The sequence below is a fragment of the Monodelphis domestica genome, chromosome 4 (genome assembly GCF_027887165.1).
Source record: "Monodelphis domestica isolate mMonDom1 chromosome 4, mMonDom1.pri, whole genome shotgun sequence".
NCBI classification, from domain to species: domain Eukaryota; kingdom Metazoa; phylum Chordata; class Mammalia; order Didelphimorphia; family Didelphidae; genus Monodelphis; species Monodelphis domestica.
In genome coordinates this window covers 362,658,954-362,680,780 of record NC_077230.1, presented here as the reverse complement: position 1 = coordinate 362,680,780, position 21,827 = coordinate 362,658,954, and the positions used below count along the sequence as shown (strand labels likewise).

Here is a 21,827-nt window from a genome sequence, read left to right as displayed (position 1 = left end):
ACATATCTCCTAGATCCATGTTGGCAAAACTATAACAAAAGTGACAGAGAATGCCAAAGAGGGTTGCTCCCTTCCCCCTTCTCTGAGGACATTTCTCACATGACCTGCTCTGGACATGGCTGCCTAGCAGCCCAATGAGAGTGCTTCCTCCCTCCTCTGTCTTGGATAAATCGGGGAGCCCACGTACAGCCTGAGGATTGCAGTTTGGGCACTCAGTCTGTAAAAGGTTCACCATCACTGTCCTAGATTAAATAGAAACAATTTGATCTTCTTGTTTTTCTCAAAGCAAAGTTTATTAATTCATTAAAATAAAATCTTTTTCAAATTTATCACATTACATCTTTATCATATCACCCCCTTTGAGAATAGATGTTATCCTCATATCATTCAGAAATACATGAAACTGTATGGGAATAATCATAGGCATGAATATTTTTTAAAATGAGCAAGAAGATAGCAAGCCTAGGAATACAGTCTCCATAGTCACCTAGATTAGAAAGTTAAGACAACTCTGTACAGATCATATCAGGGTCATACCACTTGCTTGGAAGGAACAAAAAATAGTGTTAATGTTATTCCTATTAATTGCTTTCATTATAATAATGCTAAAGTGTTTTCTTCACAATAGCCCTTCAAGATAGATTATTTTCTTCAATGAAGTGATAAAGAAGACTTTGATTTGTTAAGTAACTTGCATGTTTAGTAAACATAACAGCAAACATTCAAACTCACTCTGATCTTTCAGGTTTCTTTCTATTCTGTCCTACCCTAATGTAAGTCACACATCTAGAGCTAGAAAGGGCTTAAGAATCATTTAACACAGTTCCCTCATTTTGTAGGAGAGGAAATTCAAGCCCAGAGTGGTTAAATAACTAGACAAGGTCATATCATTAATAATCTTCAGAGTTGAGATTAGAACTTAAGTCCTCTGAACCCCATTGTTGTGTTCTTTCTACCATTCAACATTGCTTAAGCTGTGCAATTAGTCTTCTCTGGCAAGAGATACAGTGCCTATACAATGATCTGAAACAATTCTGAAGGACTCATAACAAAGAATGTTTTCCAGCTCCAGAGAAAGAGCTGTTGGAATCAGATGCAGATCAAAGCATACTATCTTTCACATTCATTTATTTATGGTTTTATTTTGGGGTTTTGGTTTTTTTTGTTTTCTCTTACAAGGAACAATATGGAAATGTGTTTTGCATGACAATACATGAATAACCCAGATCAAATGATTTACCACCTCCAAGAGTGGGGAGGGAAGGGAGGGAAGGAGGGAGATGATTTGGATCTTATAATTTTGGGAAATGTATTTTTTAAATTGTTAAGTCATAAAATTGGGAAAATAAAATATCTTTGAATTTTTTTAAAAAGAGAGATGCAATGCCCTCATCATTTTGTCAATGACCTGTCCTTTTCCCCATCCCACAGGACTTCAAGACTGTGCAGGGATCAGTCTGTCAGCCTCTGTTATCCCCCTGGGTGCCTCCATCACAGCTTCTTGTACCATCAATCCTAACTGCACCCTGACTGAGAAAGCCATAAGGATTGTGTGGAGGCTAGACTTGGAGCAGCTGCCTGAGGGTTGGCAACATCAAAGAGAAGATGGAACTCTGGAGTCCAACATTACACTTCCCCACCTTAATCTCACCCATGCTGTGCTCTCCTGTTGCCTGCTCTTGCCAGGGACTCTTCAGGTCATAGAACAGGCAGAGCTGCAGGCTGGCTGTAAGTCCCTCCCATTCCATTGGGAACCCTGCCCTAATTGTCCCTTGCTAGAATATGGGAAGGGAGAGTAAACAGAGTCAGGGGCTCTCAGTATGGGGAGGAGTTGGTGGAGACATGGGCTGTTCTCCAGAGTCTTGGAAGAGAAAATCTTTCTAACTGGTTCTCCTTCCCCTTTGGGATATACATACATACATACATACATACATACATACATACATATATGTATATATGTAGGTATTATATATCCCTCCTATTGAGGATGGGAGAAGAACAAGTTTAAATTTCACACTCAGTGAACTAAACATAGGACAGAGGAGTCAGATTGGTAGGACAAATTGTCAAGGATGCTTGAGTCTAGTTCCCTTATTCCTACCTCCAAAACTAGGATGAGACCATTAGCAAGATAATGTTTTAGTATCATATAATGTAAGACCTAAAAAGCACCACTTTTCTAACTTACTTTACAGAAGGAGAAACTGGGGAGAAACCTCCAAAGATATAAAGTGAATTTCCCAAGGTCACACAGTAATAAGTGGCCAAGCTAGGATCCATTAGACTCTCCATCCAATCCTCTCCATTGTAAGACCTCTGCTCTCCCTAGCCCTCACCCTCTGACCTCCATGGATCAAAGGTAGTTATGAACAGGAAACAGGAGTCTGGATGGTGGGAACCCAGAAGGCCTGAGTTTGAGAGACAGAGAAGAACAGTTAAGAGAGTAGGATTGGATCTTCTTTATTTGCCCTCGCCAAGTTCCTTTTCAAACGCCTTGTTCTTCTCATACTCTTTTTTTTACTGCTCTTTGACCTCAGATCCCCCTCAGCCACCCAACAACTTCTCCTGCATCATGAACCTTACAGCCCAGGTCCTCACCTGTCAGTGGAAGTCTGGTCCCAGCACGCACCTGACCACCATCTTTACTGTGAAGAGCTACAAGTGAGTGAGGTTGTGGGGGAAATAGCAGCCTCTCTGATTGTGGGGACATGTGTAAGGGCCACAGAGAAGATGGGATAAGAGATAATAGTGGGGCACAAGCCCTGGGTGGAGGAGGACCTGTTCCCAAGGCTCTGTGGAGCATATATGAAATCTGGCCAGTCAGGAATTAGAGAAATGAAAGCTTTGTAGCTGGGGCCCTAGAAATAAAAGTAAGAATTATTTATTTTGTAAGTCATCCCTTGGTGGGTCCAATAGACACAATTTAGTAACAGTGATGGGTATCGAATGAAATGGGTGAGTGCTCAGCAAAGGTGGCAGAATCTCAGCAAAGTAGATGAAGGCTCATTGAGGTGGATGAAGCCTAGATGAAAGGCTGAGTGAGGGGATAGTTTGGGATGTGGGCAACCAGCTCCAACATAAACTGCTCTTATTGTGCTCAGGAGCAAGGGTAACTGCCAGTCTCTAGAAGAGCCCATTCCAGACTGCATCCCCAGAGCTGGTGAGGAGAACCAGTGCTCCATCCCCCGAAGCCAGTTTCACATGTACCAGAAGATAGAAATCTGGGTGAAAGCAGAGAACATGCTGGGGGAGGCTGAGTCTCCACACTTGTGCATCAACCCCATGGAAGTGGGTGAGTGATATAGTCCAAAAAAGTCGATAGGGAAGGATGTCTAAGAAAGCTCAGAAACACAGAAACAGGAATATGGAGACACACAGAGACAAAAACAGAGGAGCAGAGATAGTTAGAAACATAAAGGCAGCCACAGGAGATGAGATTTAAAATATCACCTACTTGGTACTCCACAGGGCAAAAAGAATAAGGGAGCTCTTGCCCTCAAGGCACTTATGCTTTGGTAAAGGGATAAGACATAAACACTGATACTGTCACATGCCATGCCATTAAAATTCCATTAGATAGGTATGAGCGAAGTTCTCTGTGCAGTCTGACAAGGAATTGTTGTTGGGGTTTGGGGGATCAAGGAAAGCTTCCTGATGAAGGTTTTAATGGGTGGGTAGAACGTGAACTTGAAAAATGAGAGGGAGGGCATTCCAGGTATTGGGAAGGAGGAAAGACACAGATTCAGGAAAATACATAAGGTACATACCAGGAGGTTGTTTCTGAAGGAAAAAAGGAAGGATAAAAGCATTTATCAAATGCCTACTATGTGTCAGAGTAGGTACTTTACAATTATGATTCTATTTGATCCCCACAACAACTCTGGAAGGGAGGTGCTATTATCCCCATTTTAAAATTGAGGAAACTGAGGCAGACAGAGATGAAATGATTTGCCCAGGGTCACACAGTTAGTGTCTGAGACCAAATTTAAACTCTGATTTTCCAGACTCTAGTTCCAGTGCTGTAACTGCTATACCACCTTATGGCAAGAACATAAAAATAGGGAAAGCAACAGGGCACACAAAGACAGTGTCACAATGGGAGAGACACAGAGGGGACCCTACAAAGTGGGGGTTAAAAATTGACTTCTCTATTACAGTAAAACTAGAACCCCCAATACTTCAGGCTGCTAAAGCCATGCTAGACCCAGGCTCCTCCTTACCCCAGCCTGGATGCCTCCAATTACAATGGAAGAAAGCTAGGCAGAACAAGCACCTGGAACAGACCTGTGATCTTCGGTACCAGCATCCTGGGGAGCTGAACTGGGTCCTGGTAAGACCCTCACTCCCACCTGTCCTTAGAGGAGAGAATCTATATCTCCTTCACTGAACCTTCAGTCCCTTCTTGAACCTTTATCCTTCTCCCTGAATAGCCTAACTAAACCTCCTCTTCATTGAATCTTCATCCTCCCTCACATTCCTTATCCCTCTCATTCAGCATCCGTCCTCTCCTTGATCTTTCCCCATTCTCCTCCTCCATCTTCACCATAATGCTTTCTTCCCTTCTATCCTTCTCCACACTGGTTCTCTGAGCACCCAGGATCCTCCTCCTTTAGGGTCTTGGTCCAGAGTACATTTCCCTTACATGGTTTCTGATCCCTTTCTGGCAGATGTCACCCTTCTTGAGCTTCAGTCCCCAAAATGAGGGAGAACATAGTCTCTGTGGCCTCCACTTTGGCACACGCTATGTCCTACAAATGCGCTGTATCCGCTGGCCTATGAGTGGCCACTGGAGTGACTGGAGCCCAAGCCTGGAGCTCACTACCAGGGAATGGCGTAAGTGACCAAAGGTTTTGGAATACGACAAAGGAAATGGGTAATAGAATATCTATGGCATTCTTTCACCTCTTCTCAGTCCCCTCAGTCAGTCATGCCTCTCCTGTTACCCAGCTCCTTCAGTCAGACTGGATGTGTGGTGGAGGCGACGAGTACAGAAACTGGACACTACGATGAGGGACATCCAACTTCTCTGGAAGGTAACTTCCTTCCCCCACCCACTAGGGGTCATCCTCTCCAGTTCCTCCTATAGGAAGCTTGACCCCTTCCCAAGCCTAGGGAAGTGACAACAAAAAGCTGGAAATCTATGAGAGATGGACCCCTTAATTTTTTAAAAACCCATACCTTCCACCTTAGAATCGATAATATTTTTGGTTCCAAGATAGAAGAGTGGTAAGGGCTAGGTAACGGGGGATAAGTGACTTGCCCAGGGTCACATAGCTGGGAAGTGTCTGAGGTCAGATTTGAATCTAAGACTTCCTATCTAGGCCTGGCTCTCAATCCATTGAGCTACCCAGCTGCCCCCCCGGACCCCTCAATTCTTCATAACTTCTAGGTTGAATTTTCTCATCCCCTTTTTAGATAATCCCAGTCATTTAATAAACATCTATTAAGTGTTAATAGATACACATAGAACTGGGAGAGGCATTGGAGGATATCCAATCCAACTCTACCAGTTTATAGGAGGGTAAATCCAGAGATTTGAGGCAGCTAAATAGTGCAGTGGATAGTATATTAGAACTGGAGTCAAGAAGACTCATCTTCCTGAGTTCAAATCTGGCCTCAGACACTTACTAGTTTCATGATCCTGGGCAAGTTAGTTAACTTTGTTTGCCTCAGTTTCCTCAAATGAGCTAGAGAAGGAAATGGCAAACCACTCCAGTATCTTTACCATAAAAATACATCAAATGGGTCATGCAGAGTTAGATATGACTAAAACAACTGTATAATAACAAATCCAAAAAAGTAGAAGGAACCTTTCCAAGGTTACTCATCATTTCTTTCATCCCTCTCACCATCATTGTCCCCAATCCTGTATACCAGAAACAGGGGACAAAGTTGAGAAACAGGAAAGATCCTAGTAATAGGAACCTTGGTCAACTCCCAGCTAGGGAACCTTAGTTTCTGTAAGCCAGGGAATCCATTTAGCTTTCCAAAAAGGGAATCAGCTGCCTCTGGAAATGATGAGCTACCCATGACTAAAGAGAAGACTAGAACTTGTCAGGGATACTGAGGTGAGGATGCATGGTTTGGGAAGAGAAGTATAATAATAATTTTGTTACCTTTCAGTCATTTTCAGTCATTTCTGATTCTTTGTGACCCGATTTGGTGATTTCTTAGCTAAGATATTAGAGTGATTTATCATTTCCTTCTCCTGCCCATTTTATAGATAAGGAAACTGAGGCAAAGAGAATTAAGTGACTTGTCCAGAGTCACATAGCTAGTAAGTATTTGAGGCCAAATTTTTACTCAGAAAGAAGAGTCTTTCTGACTCCATGCTCAGCACTTTATCCACTGTGCCACCTAGTTGCCTCTGTAATAATAATATTTGAAATTTATAGTATTGTAACACTTTAAAAGCTAGCATTTATGTATGTTACACACTTTTTTTAAATCACTGAAAAGTTTCATTATTTAAATGTCTTTTATGCTTAGTTGTGAATGTTGGATATTCAATTTTGAATTTTAATTGAAAAAATAAAAGTTAGCATTTATATAGTGCTATAGGTTTGCAAAACATTTTACAAATATGATCTCATTTCCCCTCACAACAACCCTGGGAGGTGAATACAATTACTACCCCAATTTTATAAATAAGGAAACTGAGGCAGGTCAAGCTAATAAGTGCCTAAAGACAAATTTGAACTCAGGACTTCTTGATTCCATTCACTGTCACCTCACTGCCAAACTGAAATTATACAACATGCCATATACACAATATCTTATATTTGCATTCAAAAATTCACTTTCACAAGTGTAAGATGAAAGCAGCATGACTACATAGCATTTTGTTCAAAAAAGATCTGAGGTTGTTAGAAGATCATAAACTTAGATGAATTAACAGGGCAATATGGAAGCCAAGAAAGTTAAATTCAAACTTGGGTTGCATTGAGAAAATAGAATCTAGGGCTTGGAAGCGATAGTTACACCATACTTAACTTGGTCAGATCGCATCTGGATAACTGTTTTCATTTCTGGGCACCATATTTTAGAATAGAGAAAAGCAACAGTGTATCTAGAAGAAGGTTTACCAAGATGATGAAGAGCCATGCCCAATAAAGATCAGTTGAGACAACTAGGAATGTTTGATCTTGGGAAAGGGAAGAATTAGGGAAAATATGTTAACAATTTTCAAATATTTGAAGGGTTACCATGTAGAAGAAGACTAAACTTGTTCCACTTGGGCCTAGAAAGCAGAACCAGAAGCATTGGGTCTCAATTCAAAGAAACAAATTTAAGTTTGATGTTGGAGAAAATTATCCTCATCATTAGGTGAAACAAGTCACTTTAGGAATAATGATATTAATACCTAGCATTTATATTGCACTTGCTAAGTGCCAGGCACTGTACTAAGCTCTATATAATTATTATCTCATCTGGTCACCCCAATAACCCAAAGGTATAATCCCCATTTTAAAATGATGAAACTAAGGCAAGAAGTGGCTTACCCAGGGTCACAAAGCAATCCAGAGTTGAGGGTAGATTTGAACTCGGTATTCCTGACTACAAGCTCAGCATTCTATTCACTAGAAATAGTGCTTATGATGTTCTGTGATTTCTTAAAGAGATCATATCTTCTTTTTTGTGTCTATACAGCCAGTGCCCACAAAGGAAATCAGCAGTCGGATCCAGGGCTATCTTGTCTTCCCAATTTCTCGAAGAGAAGATGGGGTATCCCCACCCCTCTGCAACACCACAGAGCTGAGTTGTGTCTTCCAGTTGCCAGAAACCGCTCAGGAGGTGGTCCTCACAGCTTATAACACAGCTGGAGAATCTCCTCCAACCACTGTCATCTTTTGGGAATGTGAAGGTGAGGATGACTTTTCCTGCTTTATCAAAAGAAACAGCAGATACACTGTTTGATCTCTGAGACCACAGTACCTCCCTCTTCCAATTCTTCCCTACTCCCTCAACTCCTCCCTCCCCCCAATATAAGGAGGGAAATGAAAAGAATCTGCAAGTCTCTCCTGTCAGTGATGGCAAACCTTTTAGAGGGGTGGGTGATGTCCTCAGGCATGCTTGGAAAGGAAGAGGGGAGCAGCCCAGCCCCATGTCCCTCTGGCTTTCTAGTAATGAACTCTGGTGAACTCTATACTGAGGCAACAGTGTGCATGCCCCCCAGAGAGAACTCGGAGTACTCCCTCTGGCACATGTGCCATAGGTTTGCCACCATGGCTCTAGGTGAAGCCTGATTTAGCCTGAAGTATCATCTTGGGGCCTGACTAGAGCCATATCTGGATGATGCCACAGAAACTGGAGATCCTGAGAATAAAGCATTTATTCCTCCAGACAACATAATATTCATTGGGATTAGGGCTTGGGGGGTTAGGAAGGATGCCAAACCACTCTTTTCTCTCCTAAAGACTGACTCCATAACATATCCCCATTTGCAGGTTCCTCTGTATCCAGTATCCACACCTCTGCCCCAGATGCTCAAAGCCTCTGGGTAGCATGGGAACATCCCCCAGGCCAGACCCTCCCCAGGGCCTATGTGATAGAATGGTGCCTAGCTCCAGTCCAACCAGAGGTTGACTGTGATGGTAACTGGAAGATTGAGTCCAATGGTAGCAGCACTGGGACCCTGCTGGATGGTGAGAGTTCAGAGCCCAGAGGGGAACTAGGGCTCTTTTACTGATAGTAGATTCCTTACAAAGGTTTTGTGGGGTCCTCCTCTCCAATGGAATTGGTTTCCTTCCCACCTCATCATTCCATCAATCCTCCTCCTCCTAGGCAAAGCATATTCTGCCCCAGCCTGGATAGATAGGGTCTCTTAGAGTGTGGAATTTTGAATAAGGAAGGCATGAGCTCAAATCCAGCCCTAGACCAGTGTTAGCAAAGGTGAGGAGAGTTGCTCCATTTCCCCTCTTCCCAGTGCTGAAGGACATTTTTGCATGCCTTGCCCTCTGTCCAGCTGCCCAAAGCAAGCACTTCCTCCCTCTACTCTCGGGGGTAATACAGGGGCCTCACAAGGAGCTCAAAGTTGCAGTTTGGGCACTCAAACTTGAAAACCTTCACCAACACTGCCCCAGACATTTCCAAAGTTGTATGCCTCTAGGCGAGCTACTTAACCACCCTCAGTTTTAGTTTCCTCATCTGTAAAATGGGCAAAAGAATAACAAGTACCTCCCAAGGTGTTATGAGGATAAAATAATATCTGTTAAGCATATTGCAACCTTTGAAGCACTATATAAATGCTAGCTAGTATCGTGGTTATTCTTTTCCTCTGGGGAAGAAGAATCCCTAGGTCTTCTCAGGATGCCTATTGTTCTCTCTCTCATATTCAGAAATAGGAAGTTTCCTCTACCACTCCTACGGTTTCCCACTGTATCTTCAACAACCATTATTCAAGTGCTTCTCCCGCAACCAGTGTCAATGGTTGCAGAGAGAAAATACAGTGGGTGGCCCCTCCCACTTCCCAGGACTAAGCTCTCACTCTTCTTCCTTTGCAGAGAACATCATGCCCTTCCAGCTATACAAGATCGCTGTGTCCTCCCTGTACCATGACACTGCGGGGTGCCCCCAGTACATCTATGCTTACTCCCAAGAAAAGGGTTTGCTCTCAACCTCCCCTCATTCCCAGTCTCCCACCCCCAGCTTACTCATGCCCTGGTCACATCCATCTCATCCTCCCCACCTTAGCCATTAGCCTGGAAAACACAAGCATACGTGTCCAATAAGTCAACTTCCTCTTTGGTTTCAGGCATTAGGCTTATAAAAATCAGGCAGAGGACTTGGAAGAAATTAGGTAGGTGGTCCAGGGCCATCAATTCTAAAATGTACTTCCCTTCTCTCTCCCTTTGTGTTTCCCTGTGTCAGTGGAAGGGGGAATGGAGTGATCTGAAGGAAAGAGGAGCTTTAGGACACAGAAAGGAGTCAGGAGGAGCTAGAGCAAGGGACAGTGTACTCAGAGACAAGGTCACATTGACCTTGGGAATTCTCCCTCTGGCTAAACCACTCTACCTCCAAAACATCCACCTGTGGTAACCTGGGAACTAGAATCCAGCCCCACATCTGACCTCCCCTCCTAGACCTGCCTGGAATGGAGGAGATCAAAATCCATCCAGCCTCCATTGTGCCCCCTTCCTCAATCCACAGGCCCATCCCATGCCCCTAAACTAAAGCTGATGCAAATTGGAAGAACCTGGGCTGAGCTGGAATGGGAGCCTGGAGCTCCAGAGCTGGGGAAGAGTCCTATCACCCAATACACTGTCTTTTGGACCAACACGCAAGATGAGAAATCCAGTGAGTGCTAACTTTTGTCCCTCTCTGATCCCTACCCCCAAAGCAATTAGGATCCAAGAAACATTTGGCCAGTATTCTTTCAGGGAGATCCCTGGCATCTCTACTATACACCCCAGGTCTCCCATACCCAATACACTATCTTTTAAACAATTCCCAGATCAAGGAATTTTGTAAGAGTCATTGCTTATCCTCCTCTGGATCCATATCCCAAACTAGCCATTGAGCTAGTTAGAACAAAGGTCTTAAGCTAGTGCCACTTCCCCCCCCCCAAAACCTTGGACAAGCACAAGGACACATATCTGGTACTTTGATGCTATCCCCTTCCAAGGGTCTCCCACATCCCCACCCATGTCTTCAATCCCTTTTGAACCAGTGTCCAGGAACAGGGATTCTGTAAGTACCATTCCCTGTTCTCCCATCCCAAAGGAGATATTTTTCTCAGAATTCAGAGCCCCTAAGACCCTAACCCAGTCTGTCTATCTCTCTACTACTATTTCACAGTCACCATTCCAAATGCCTCTTCTCGAAGCTACATTCTCCATGGCCTAGCACCCACCAGAATGTACCATGTGCACCTCATGGCTTCCAATCAAGCTGGAAGCATCAACAGCACAGACCTCACACTGATGACCACAGCCTTTGGTAAAAGCAGCCTCTATGGAGGTGGCCAGGGCCCATCAGCTGACAATCAACCATTCTACAAGTATTTGTCAAGTGCCTACTGTGTGCCAAGAACTATGCTAGGTGCAGGGGATATAAGTACAAAGAAGGGAATGATCCCTATGTGCAAGGAATTCACATTCTAATGGCATAGACCCATATCATCTGCTAATCCTACTTATCTAGGGAATGTCCTAAGGACAGTTTCAGTCTAAAATGGGGAAAGATGGTCTGCCAACAGGAAAACCTAATCTGAGAGGGAGAGTCATGGCAGTACATTCAGGAAGTATCCATTCAGAAAATTTAGAAATATTTCTGTGCTCAGGGATCTGACCTCTTCCTATGGCACTTTCTCACCTAACTCTTCCCCAACAGATGAGAAAGATACCACTGTTCTCTGGATCCTGATCATCATCTTCTCTGTGATGATATTCTGCATTATTACCCTTGTCTGCCTCTATAAGAATCACAAGTGAGTGAGATCCCAGGGCTGGTGGGATGGGCATGGGCATAGGATGCTTGGAGAGAAGGACACTACTTGACACCTCAAGATACATTTCACCAGTCTCAGTGTCTATCATCCTAGATCTTTCCTCCTTCCATTTACCCAGGGGTCCTCCAACTGTGCAGTCATTCCTCACATCTAACTGAAATTCTTCCTAAGCCTATCTCATCCTCTGTGAATAGGATCACAGGATCCAGGATATCAGAACCTTAGAGAAGACTCTTAGAGATCATTGAGTCTCATCATCCCATTTGACAGCTGAGAGCCAGGATTTGCCCTGGCTCTAGATTCAAACCTTTCTCCAGTATACTGGATTGAGGAAAGGCATATCCCATCCTACTCAGTCTATATTTAGTCCTCAGGGTCTTAGCAAACAAGATTCAATTGCCCCCAGCCTTTTCTTCCTTAAGCCCAGGGATTCCTCCTCCCTCAACATTTGAAGCAAAGCTGAGGCTTTTAGAGAATAAAGGTTGTAGCTTGTCAAAGAGAACTCACAGGACTCTAGAATCAATAAGGAGAGAAGAATCCTTGACACCAGAGCAAGACATTCCCAATTCCTGCCTCAACCAGAGCACTCACTTCATCTTTTACAGGATGAAGAATCAATTCTGGCCAAATGTCCCAGACCCAGCCCACAGCAGCCTGGGCCAGTGGGTCCCCACAATCTTTCCTGGGGTAAGATATAAACTGGGGAGAGTCCTAGGGTGGGACAAGGGCACTAAGAGCCTAAGAAGAAAAATAGGCATGGGGGAGAGATTCACATTGCCCAACTCCATCACCCTATCCTCCCTACATGTCTTCTCCTCTCCCAAGGAGAGTAGTCTCCTTCCAACTGACCCTGGACAATCTTGGCCATATGGAGAAACAATGATCTGGGTATCCCTCTCCAACCATTTTGATGTTCCCATCCTTCCCAGGAGATCATTCATCTCTCAAGCCTGAGGGACCCTGGCATGCCCCCTGTCTCCAAGATCATAGTCCTGAAAGAAGAAGAGAAGAAGCCACCACCACAAACAATAGGGTCAGATGAAGAGACTAAGAATCTCCCCCACCTGGTCCAAGCTTATATTCTCCAAGGGGATCCCTTCCTGCCAGAGCCCCATCCCAACTCCAATGACCCCATCCAGTATGGAAAGGTGATGGGAAACCAAGGGTACCAGAGCCAGCATGAATCCCCTGCCGGGCTCTACCTACGCTCAGATTCTACACAGCCCCTCCTGGCTGACCTCACCCCAAGCCCCAAAGTCTATGAGAACATGTGGTTCCAGAGAAGTCCTCTTGCATCCAGGGTTCCTAGTTCTCAAGGCTTCCCAGAAGAGGACAGTGATGACTCTGCCTTCCTTCCCCGCTGCCCACAGGGACCACTCCTTGATTTTCCTCTCCTGCAAGGACTGAGGATTGAAGGAGCTGAAGGACTAGGCAGCCTCTACAATCCTTTATAGAATCCCACTTCAACCTCTTTCCATGCTGTGAGATACCTTCCTACACCTGGACCTAGATATAGAGTCCTGTGGGAGGAAGAACCCTGAGTTTCCTATTGTTCTCATGAGCAGGTAGATGACTTTGTCTATCCTAGTGTAGAAGACAGCTCAGGACTTCCCCAGCTAAGTTACAGTGACAGTCTTTTCTGTGAAGTGGGGGAACTAGGGAGGAATCGATAAAAGAGTCTAGACCCCACACATCCCCAAGAAGACTTCCCCCTCCTCTAGTCACCTCCCCCTATCCAGAAAGATGTTCCTACCTAGGGTAGCATGACTCCACTTCTCTGTCAGTTTCTACACCTGCATCATTTCTGCTCTGTGGGCCCATGTCCGGACAAGGAAAGTTCCTAAAATCAAAGGATCCTACCCTTACCCCTTTTTGTACCTGCCATATAGGCTTCCAAACGGACAACATTTTAAAAACTGATTCTTTCAGACTTTAAAGTGTGTCTGGGCTCTATCATTCACATGCGTGGATGTGGAGGGGGGGGTCCAAGGGAGAGTAAGATTGGGAGGAGGGCAGGAAGTAATGAGTATTATCCATGAACAAACCTCACCAGAAATGTTTTGTGGCATGGCGCTATGGAAATAGTAGTGAGGACAGAAGATCCCATCATGGCTGTGCCACTTACTCATTAAGTAACTTTGAACAAGTCCTTTCTCTTTTTCTGAATGTCATAGGAACCCACATTTAGAGCTTAAAGGGGCCCAGAAGTCATCCAATCCATCCCCTTCAATTACCAGATGAGAAACCTGAGAACCAGAAATAATGAGTGATTTGCCCAGGATCACATAGGTAGTGAGGCAACTAAGTGGCTCAATGGATAGTGTGCTGGGCCTGGTATCAGGAAGAGCTGAATTCATATCTGACCTCTGACACATCTTAGCTGTGTGACCCTGGGCAAATCATTTAACCTCTGCCTTAATACACTGGAGAAGGAAATGTCAAATGGCCCCAGTATCATTGACAAGAAAACTTCATGGACAAGACATGGACACAGGGGTCACAAAGAGTCAGGAACCACACAGGAAGGAAAAATGTGAATTCAAACTCAAATCCTCTTCCTCTAACTCAAAATCCCACATTTTTTCCCTTTACACCATGTTCTTTTAATCTTTTCCTCTGGAAAATGAGGGGTATGGACTAGATCATTTTAACCCTTTTGGCATCATGGATCCCTCTGGCAGTCTGGTGAAACCTAAGGTCATCTTAGGATAACCATTTTAAATAACTGCAAAAAAACATTTAGTTTCAAATAGGGATTGAGGAAAACTAATATGTAGTTTTTGGTTCATCCAAGTTCATGCACCCAATAAAATCCACAGACACCTGTGGTCCAGCTCAAGAGCCCCTGGACTAGCCAAATTTCAAGGTCCCTTCCATCTAAAACATTCTGTAGGTCGGCACTCAACTTAAAGTCAGACAACTTGTGTCCAAGACCCATCTTTTTTATTTGCTTTCTGTGTGCCTTTGCACAAGTCTCTTTCTCTCTTCAAGCATTAGTTTACCCATTTGTAAAATGGGCTAAATTATACTCAAGAGGAACAGCTAGATGGCATAGTTGGTAGAGGGCCAGAGCTAGAGTCAGGAGGACCTGGGTTCAAATCTGCTTCAGACACTTTCCAGCTGTATAATCTTAAAAAAGTCACTTAACCCCAGATGACTGGCCCTTGCTGCTCTTCTGTCTTAGAAATGGCACTAAAACAAAAGGTAAGAGGTTAAAATATAAATAAATGAGGGCTGCTGTAAGGTAAATGTTAGGAATCTTACCATACAATACAAACAGGAATCACCATTATAGATCTAGAGCTGAAAGGGCTCTCAAAGGTCCTGGGTCCCAGAGAAGTAAAGCAACTTGACCCCGGGTCACATAAGTTGTAAGTAGTGGAACAAGGATCTAAACATAAGGGGTCTGATGCACAACCACATGCTAATCATTCAGTGCCTACAAATTCTGTTCAGAATTACTCTTTTAGAAAAACAAAAATGGTTAAAACATGGTCCCTGGCCTCCCCACAGCCTATTATTCTGGAGACATGCATGATATGTCTACACATTAAATAATATTGATACAAACATAGAAGAAAAGAATGACTCCAAAACATCAACAAGCATCTCCTCAGCAGAAAACATAGTTTGGGAACAAACTCAACTAGAATTCCTAGAAGAGATGAAGCAAGAGTCTTTAAAAAGATTTAAAAGAATATTTTTATGAATGAAATGTGTCCTTGAAAAAAAATTGATTTTGTTTTATTGGTTCTTGATATCTCATGAAATCAGTAACTTTTTATTTATCCAGTTCTAATTTTTAAAAACTGGATTTCTTCCATGACTTTTTGATCCTCCTTTTCCATTTGGTCTATTCTCCTTTTCATGGCACTCTTTTCTTCATTGGATTTATGTGCCTCTTTTCTGGTTGGCCAATTTTGCTTTTTAAGCTGTTGTTTTCTTTTTGCATTATTTTTGTTTCTTTTTCCCATTTTTCTTCAATCTGTCTTATTTGACTTTTGAATTCTTTTTTGAGTTTTTCCAGAACTTGAAACCAATTCCCATTTTTTAAAGTTTTGCATGTGATTGCTTGGATCTCATCTTCCCCTGTTGATTCTATGATTTGCTCTTTTTCCCCATAGAAATTTTCAAGGTTGCTGTTTGCTCATTTTCCCAGTCCTTTTTTTTTTTGCTGACTGAGAATTCTGAAAGCTGCTTGCTGCTTCTATTTCCTCTGCTGCTTGCAGGGTTCAGCACTGTGAGCTATTTTACTTCACCACAGTAACACAGGCACGGTGCTATGGACTCCTGGGTCTCACTGTGGGCTAGTGCCAGGGCCTGGGATTTCAAGAGGTGAGTCTGAGATGTTCTTTTGTTGATATAGCCCACAACCCAGAACCCCGAAGTTAGCATATTCTCAAGGAACCTGGTACAGTAGGTGGGGAGATGATTGATCAGCACTCCTCTGTGTACAATTTTGCTTCTAGTTCCCTCTTATCCCATGAAAATCAATTCTCTCTGCATACCTTTCAAGTTATATTTAGCAGGAGAGCCTCCTCACTGCATCTTCCTGCTGGTTTTTGATGCCCATTGTTTTGAGGTGCTTTCTGAAGATTTGTTTAAAAGGATTGTCAGAGCAAAGTCAGCTTTCACTGATACTAAGCCTCTATCTTGACCCCTTAGAGAAAAATGGAAAAAAGAAATGAGACCTATGAAAGAAAAAATGAGAAAGTAAATTAATAAAATGGAATAAGAGGTACAAAACCTTGCCCAAGCAACAAATTCCCTCGAAAGTCAGATGGATCAAAGAGAGGCCAATGACTCCATCAGGCAGCAAGAAATATTTTAAATAGTCAAAAAGCTGGGGGAAAAAAGAACATGTAAAGTGTCTTTTAAAAAACTAGCCTAGAAAACAGATCAAGAAGAAATTTTAAGAATCACTGGACTTATCTGAATGTCATAATCAACAAAAACCAAAGACATAGATATTGTATTTCAAGAAATCTTAAAAGAAAAGTTCTCAGGTTTATTATAACCAGAGGGTACAGCAAGAGGGTTATGGGGAGGGGAAGAATCCACTGGTCATATCCTGAAAGAAACTTCAAAATGAAAATTCTCAGAAGTATCTTAGTCAAAATCCAGAGTTACCAAATCAAATAAAAATCATTGCAAGCAGACAGAAAGAATTCAAGTACCCAAGTACCAAATTCAGGATCACATGTGATTTAGCAGCAAAGAACTTAGAATACAATATTTCATAAGGCAAAATATATGCATTTACAACTAATACTAGCAATAGCAATGCTGGGGGCAGGGGAGGGAGGGGCAGAAAGGCAAGGGAAAATGGATCTTTAATGAACTAGAGGACTTCCAAACATTCCTGATGAAAAGACCAGAGGGTATATAGAAATTTTGAAATGCAAACAGAGGAATGAAAAGAATGAAAAGGTAAACATGAAAAATAATAATAAAGGACTAAACAAGGATAAATTACTTACATTCAAATGGGGAAGAATGGTAAAGCATGCTGATCCCTATCATCATCATCAAGATTCATAGAGGGAGATTAGAGAAATGCAAATCAAAACAATTCTGAGGTACCACCTTACACCTAGGGGAGTGGCCAATATGACAATAAAGAAAAATAATAGATGTTGGAGGGAATGTGGCAAAATTTGGACACATGCATTGCTGGTAGAGTTGTGAATTGATCCAACCATTCTGGAAGGCAATTTGGAATTATGCCCAAAGAGCTTTAACAGAGTGCAGGCCCTTTGATCCAGCAATACCACTATTAGGTTTATATCCCAAAGAGATTTTAAAAAATGGGAAAGGTTCTGTTTGTTCAAAAATATTTATAGTTGTGCTTTTTGTGATAGCAAAAAAATTGGAAAGTGAGGGGATATTCCTTAATTGGGAATGGCTGAACAAATTTTGGTATATGATAGTGCTGGAATACTATTGTGCTATAAGGAATGATGAATCAATGGATTTCTACAAGAACTGGAAAGACCTACATGCACTGATTCAGAGTCAAATAAGCAGAACAAGGAGAATATTATACACAGTAACTAAGACATTATAGGAAGATCAAATGTAATAGACTTTGCTACTAATAGCAATGCAATGATCCAGGACAGTTCTGAGACACTTTATGAGAAAGAATACTATCCACATCTAGAGAAAGAACTGTGGGAATAGAAATCCAGGAAAAAAAATATGATTTATCACTTGTTTATATGGGTATATGATTTGGGGTTTTATTTTTAAAAGATTACTCAATTATAAAAATGAATAATAAGAAAATGGATTTTGAGTGATTTTATATATATATATATATAAAAAACCAGTAGAATTGCTTGTCAACTCCAGGAGGGGTGAGGGAAGAGGGGAGGGAAACAATATGAATCATGTAACCATGGAAAATTTTTTAAATTAAATTTAAAATTTTTTTGAAAGATTCATAGGGGAGCCCCATTAGACAAAGTCTGGACTCCATTATGCTTGATGATCTTAAGAAAAGAATGGCTTATACAAGAATATTCATAGCCCCGCAGTTTGTGGTGGCAAAAAATTAGAAAATGAGGGGATGCCCTCCAATTGGGGAATGGATGAACAAATTGTGGTATCTGTTGGTGATGGAATACTATTGTGCTCAAAGGAATAATAAACTGGAGGAATTCCATAGAGACTGGAACAACCTCCAGGAAGTGATGCAGAGTGAAAGGAGCAGAACCAGGAGAACATTGTACACAGAGGCTGATGCACTGTGGTAAATTCAAATGTAATGGACTTCTCTACTAGTAGCAATGCAATGATTCAGAATGATCCAGAACTATTTGGAGGGACATATGAGAAAGAATGCTATCCACATCCAGAGGAAGAACTGTGGGAAAAGAAACAGAAGAAAAATAATCACTTTATCACATGAGTCAGTGGACATATGACTGGGAAAGTGGACTCTAAAAGATCACCCTAGTGCAAATACTAATAACAAGGAAATGGGACTTGATCGATAGCACATGTTAAACCCAGCAGAATTGTGCATCATATATGGGAGGGGGAGTAGAGGGAGGGGAGGGAAGGAACATAACTCTTGTAACCATGGAAAATTATTCTAAATCATCTAATTAAATTTAAATTTTAAAAATGAATAACTCTTTAAAAAAAGAAATAGAAAGAAAAGAATGGAAAGGAATAGCTAGGAGACTGAGTAGTTAGAGAACCAGACCTAAATTAGAGATCCTGGGTTCAAATCTGGCCTCAGACATTTCCTAGAAAAGTCACTTAAACTCCATCACTTAGCCCTTACTGTTCTTCTGCTTTGGAACTAATATTTAATATTGATTCTAAGACAGAAGGTAAGGGTTTAACAAAGAAAAGAATGAGGGAGAAAATGGGTGGCTCAGTGAATTGAGAGCCAGGCCTAGAGACGGGAGGTCCTAGGTTCAAATCTGGCCTCAGACACTTCCTAGTTGTGTGAACCTGGGCAAGTCACTTGACCCCCATTACCTAGCCCTTACCACTCTTCTGCCTTAGAACCAATACACAGTACTATCTAAGATGGAAGGTAAGGGTTTTAAAAAGAAAAGAATGGAAAGAGGGGAAGAGAAATACACTAGGACAGTGATGGGCAACCTTTTGAGCTTGGTGTGTCAAAATTCACCAAAAAACAATCATAACTCAGGTGGTGTATCACTTCAAGAAAAAAAACCATAATTTCACAATATTTATAGTTTAAATAACAAAAATGTATAATTATAATATATAACTGTATTTAATAAACCAAAAACTAATTATTTAATTTACCTGTTTATTGACTTCTTTGTTCCTCTGTCAGTCGGTTTCTTTTGTTGGTCTTGATATTATTTAACTTGTATGGGGTGCCATTAACTAAGATAAGTGAGGGGAAGGAGGAATTCTTTAACTAACTTGCCTATTAGTGACTTTTTTGTTGCTGAATTTCATTGGCTAAATCTTCAATTGAAGGTTGGTATTTTGAACACTTCAAGCCCAAGCAAGCACTACTAATTTCATCTGTCAATCTGTTTCTTTTGTTGGTTTTGATATTATTTAACGCTGAGAATAAGGTCTCACGAAAGTATGTAGAGGGAAAAAATTGTGAGTAAAGCCATTGCTATATTTTTCAGGGTGCTAAACATGTCTGGTAATTGGTTCCAGGCACTCCTCCATTGCACATGAACCGGAATCCCGCCCAGTCTTCTGCAGACCCCACCCTGCCCCTCCCCAGCCAGCCTGAGGGCACCAGGAGAGCAGCAGCTGCCCCTGGCCAACCTGCCTGCCCACCCACACTCCTTACACTCATGTGCTCCTCCTCCCCACACCCTTGGAGGCCCCACATACCACAGCAGCCTAGCGCCACCCACTGCTGGACTCCCCTCCCCCCTCCTGCCCCTGCATCCAGTCCTTCCCCCAGGCAGGGCCAGGACATGGCCACAGCCAGGGCTGCCAGCAGGCAGCTCCCCAGGCAGCTTCCAGGCCCCAAGGTGGACTGAGCCCACATGGAGACCCATGTCATCAAAAAATGGCTACACATGTCAGTGCTGACACGTGTGTCATAGGATCACCTTCATGGCACTGGGGGGAAAAGAAAGGAAGAGATAGGGAAATTAATTCACATAAAGGATGTACAAATAGACATTTATACAAACAAGGGAGGTTAGTGACTGACACGAACCTCATTCTCATCTTAACTGGTCGAAAAAAGGAACAAACACATAGAGTTGGGTACAGAAATGCATTTCACTCAACAATGAAATAAAAGAAAAAACAGAAGGAATTGGGGAGGGGAGCAGGTAGAGAGAAAGTAAATTAAGGAAGAGATTAGTCCTAAACAAAACAAATTCTAAGGATGTACAAAATTATTTTTAGCTCTTTTTGAGAGTGCCCAAAAGTTGGAGAATGAAAAACAAGTTATGGTATATAAATGTGGTATGTTACAAATAAAAGGGGGTCTGGCCAGAGTTATAATAATTTATTAATAAAATGTGAGAGAAGAGAGATAGATTTCAGCCTTACTAATTTAAGGTAAGATTTGGTCCCAGATTTCAGCCCAGTGTGGTCCCCTCCATGTTGGCTGCCATTCGCAAAGCTTCTGCCCAGGGCGTCAATCTCTGTTCCAGCACAGAAGTCAAAAGACCTCCTTTCTTTTTAAACCCTTCTGCCTCCTCCCTCCATGGTGAGGTTGCACACTGATGCCAGGAGACGCCAGACCCTTAGAGATGACATTACTCTGAAATGCCCACCATTGACGTCTAGTGGGATGGAGATACTTTACTCACACAGCAAAATAATCAACCAGGATTCCAGAGGACCAATGATGAGACATGCTACCCCCTCCTGATAGAGAAGTGGACTCAGAATGCAGAATGAAACAGATACTTTCTAGTATTTTGCCATTGTGAAAATTTGTCTTGATGGACTATACAAAGTACAGTAATGGGTTTTGCTTTTGTCGTGTTTTCAATGGGGCTGGCAGAGGGAAGAAGTTGTATTGAGAAGGTAAAAAGGCAGATCTTGAGTGATTAAAATAAAGATTTTTTTTTGACTTGAGAATTCTGATCAACACAATGACCAAAAACAGTTCCTGAGGATTGTGATGAAACATACTGCCCACCTCCTGATAGAGAGGTAAGGGACTCAGATTACAGATTGAGACATATTTTTTAAGGCATGGTCAATGAGAAATTTTGTTTCCTTTACTATACATGCTTGTGACGGGGGAGAATGTCATAGATTACTTTTTATACGTAAGGCCCTGTCTCTTTTGCATGAGGACATTTTACTTGTGGAAAGGAACAGAAAATGAACATTTGTATGAAACCCAGAAAAGTGATTTGAAGAAACAAAGAAATACTGAAGACCTGACAGAAAACAATCCCTTAGATAAACGTACATAGAGGATTTATTTGAAAGCAGCTCAGAGCCAAAAGTACTAACTAACTATAAAGATGGCTTGCACATTGTTTCCCAGCAGCTAATTTGAATACCATTGTTTTCAGGACTTTGTAGTTTGTTGTTGGGAAATTAGACTGTTTGTTTGGAGACTGTGGGACTGTTGTGTAATAACTATTTGTGTCATGGCTAACATAAGCTGGAGATGAGTTGCTTCACACCACATGGGGCTGGTTTGAAAGAGAATTGATGGAGATGAACAGACAGGGCAAGGAAAGGCTTGATTGCAGAGGATGACTGGATAAACTGAAGGCAAAAGAAACACTCATTCAGAAAGTGAAGATCCCAATTCACTAGCAGTAAGCACAGAACCAGTGAGAGGGAAATAACTGTCCTTCCCCTGCCCTCCCTCTTTTACCCCACCTCTGAAAAAATGATCCTGGGAGTGTTTGTTTCTATTCTTTGCTCTTTGTCCTCCTCA

At 42.2% G+C, this 21,827-nt stretch overlaps 1 protein-coding gene across 1 annotated transcript; it reads left to right on the top strand.

The window, feature by feature from the left end:
• The first annotated feature begins 1,435 nt into the window (after positions 1-1,435).
• CSF3R (colony stimulating factor 3 receptor) lies at positions 1,436-13,374 on the top strand. The gene is made up of 14 exons (XM_056795162.1): positions 1,436-1,728; positions 2,538-2,661; positions 3,102-3,292; positions 4,158-4,330; positions 4,668-4,833; positions 4,948-5,033; positions 7,651-7,864; positions 8,448-8,645; positions 9,504-9,605; positions 10,150-10,296; positions 10,798-10,938; positions 11,332-11,428; positions 12,055-12,136; positions 12,379-13,374. The coding sequence occupies exons 2-14, from the start codon at positions 2,573-2,575 to the stop codon at positions 12,901-12,903; spliced, it is 2,211 nt and encodes a 736-aa protein (XP_056651140.1). The 5' UTR covers positions 1,436-1,728; positions 2,538-2,572; the 3' UTR covers positions 12,904-13,374.
• Positions 13,375-21,827: the final 8,453 nt, after the last annotated feature.